The sequence below is a fragment of the Tupaia chinensis genome, unplaced genomic scaffold (genome assembly GCF_000334495.1).
Source record: "Tupaia chinensis unplaced genomic scaffold, TupChi_1.0 Scaffold144899_1, whole genome shotgun sequence".
NCBI classification, from domain to species: domain Eukaryota; kingdom Metazoa; phylum Chordata; class Mammalia; order Scandentia; family Tupaiidae; genus Tupaia; species Tupaia belangeri.
In genome coordinates, this window is record NW_006204759.1 from 3,451,758 (window position 1) to 3,454,406 (window position 2,649).

The following is a 2,649-nucleotide window of genomic DNA, read 5'->3' on the forward strand; positions in this document are numbered from 1 at the left end:
AGAGCGGTCTTTCCCAACATTTTCTTGGCTGATGAAGGAATTTCACTCTTTATATTCCTGAAATTTGGTGACTTAGCATCGGGAAAGAACCATCTTTTCCCTGTCTTTTGACAGTTAGCAGGGTGGACCCAAAAGGTAGGTCTTTTGACACTGTTAGTAGGCATGACCCAAAAGGCAAGGAGTGTTAGTCACAGATCTGATGACTGTTTGAAAGTAAGTCTGGATAAAAGATTGAGCACTCTTTTTCTCCTGTCTTTTCCCATCTGAGAAGCTTTCTTACTAACATTCCAGAAGCACCTGTCTAGAGAATTAGAAAATGAATCCCTGGTGCACTTTTTAGCACCTTTAGCAAAACTTAAAATATTATTTTCTTACTAGAAAAAAATAGACTACAGTGGTAGTGTCAGGACTGGTAGAACTGGTTATTGCTGGACAACAGAATGGGAACCCCACATCCCTCATCCCTGACTCAGTAACTATATTCCTCCACTTTCTTTCTCTGATCTTTAATAGTCTCAATCTCCACTATTATTTCTCATCTCCCATTCTAAATCTGTATCCCATTTGGTCCTCTCCAACACCTCCATCTTTTCTTCCCAACTCCCTTTGCTTTAATTCTATCCCATTTCTGTCTGCTTCTCATATTTTATCTAATTTTTTCAAACTCTGTACCTCTAGTCTTATTTTGCTTCCCACTTGTTTTGCATCTCATAAAGAAGCCAAGTCACAGGTGCAGTTCGAAGAAAATTTTTAGGGAAAATGAATCAGGACATACTGGTAACACAAGAGAGTTACAGGCAATGGGTGATTAATCCTAAAAGGGAGGCTGTAATAAAGAAACAACTAAATAATAACTGGACTAACTGTTGATAAAGAGCAAGCAAGATGAAATAATGCTTGAGGTCAGTCACACTTCCTTACTGTGTGAAATTCAGGGTGCGGCATCACCACAGGACTTGCATCCATAGTTATAGGTGTCTTAGCCAGGAGGTTTGGGGACTAAAAGTAAGAATTTAGAGAGGAATTTCATGTTGAGTAATCTGGGATTTTTTAAAAATACTTAAATAATATTCAGATTATAAATCCTTATCTCGAGTCATTCTCCCTGGAATATGAACCTGTAAGCACTCACAGATTTCTGGGTTTCACCTCTAACCAGAAAAGGAAGGACACAATGATTGAGCTTGTCATTTGTCAAGTGGGCTGGCTTGGCAAAAACCCATTGCCTATAATTGGGTAGGGCTTCCTTCAGAAATAATAAATTATTACCACCTACGAAAAGTCCATGCTCAGGGAGATAGAAGTAGCTCTGGATTATTTGACTTAGTTCATGATTCTAGAGATTTTTTTTTTCCTTTGGTCCAAAAAAGGCAGAGAGAAGAAGGAACGCTTGAGACATTCTCAAGTCAGTAAACGCCTTCCCATGAGTACTCTCCAGAGAGCACTCTGCACATCAGGATTCCTGAGGCTATAGATGATTGGATTCAGCATAGGGTTGATGACAGTGTTAAAAATTCCAACAGCTTTATCTTTATCTGAGAGCTTGGTAGAACCTAGTCGCATGTAGTTAAAGATACCTGAACCATAGAATATAACAACCACAGTGAGGTGGGAGGTACATGTGGAAAAGGCTTTCTTCCTGCCCTCAGCAGAACGGATTCGTAGAACCGCAGCTGCCACGTGGGCATAGGAGATGACAATAAGAGCCATTGGACTACCTGCCATTATGAAACCCACAGCAAAGAGCAGAAGCTCATTAAGTTGGGTACTGGAACAGGAGAGCTTGAAGAGCTGTGGGAGGTCACAGTAGAAGTGATTGATCACGTTGGGGCCACAGAAGTTGAGTGTGGATATGGCTACAGTATGGGTCAGTGCATTGGCGAAGGCACAAACCCAGGACACAGCCACCAATATTTTCTGCACTGTCTGACTCATGCGGGTGCTGTAAGTGAGGGGCCTGCAGATGGCCAGGAATCGGTCATAAGCCATGGCTGTCAGCAAGAAGCAGTCCACACCAACCAGCAGATGGAAGAAGAAAAGCTGAGTAAGGCAGGCTTTATAGGGGACTGTTCGCTTGTGGGACAAGAGACGACTCAACATTGAGGGAATAGTGACACTGATGCACCCAACATCCATCACTGATAGATTCCCTAGGAAGAAGTACATGGGAGTGTGGAGTTTGGACTCCACCAAGATGGCTGCCAGGATGCTGAGGTTCCCCCCAACTGTGACCAGGTAGGCCAAGAGGAAGAGGACAAAGACAACTGGTTGCAACTCTGGTGTTTCCACCAATCCCAGAAGGACGAACTCAGTAATGGTTGTTCCATTGAACCCAAAGTTTGGCTGCATGAGTTCCTGCAAGGAAGAATCCAAAGAGGAAAGATATAAGTCTTTCCAGTTAATTTAAGAAATAAACTTCCTACATGTCCTGCTCTCTGCTAAATTCCCTCTGTTCAAGGAAGGACTTCTCTGTTTCCTAGGCCACACTACATTTACTAACTCTCTCATTCTCTACCTTAATACCTTTATTTTATTTCCAATAATAGGCAGTATTACCACTCTGAACCTTCCTCTCTCTAGTAGCTGAAAGAACCTATTTGTAGATATTATGAAGAACAAAAGCTTTGGGAAAAATACATAAGAGAAAGG

General features: G+C 41.9%; 1 protein-coding gene across 1 annotated transcript; it reads right to left on the reverse strand.

The window, feature by feature from the left end:
• Window positions 1-1,401: 1,401 nt before the first annotated feature.
• On the reverse strand, window positions 1,402-2,358 carry LOC102495297 (olfactory receptor 3A1). Its single transcript, XM_006167617.2, has one exon. It carries the CDS (start codon window positions 2,347-2,349, stop codon window positions 1,402-1,404), a length of 948 nt encoding a protein of 315 aa, XP_006167679.1. The 5' UTR covers window positions 2,350-2,358.
• Between the last annotated feature and the right edge of the window lie 291 nt (window positions 2,359-2,649).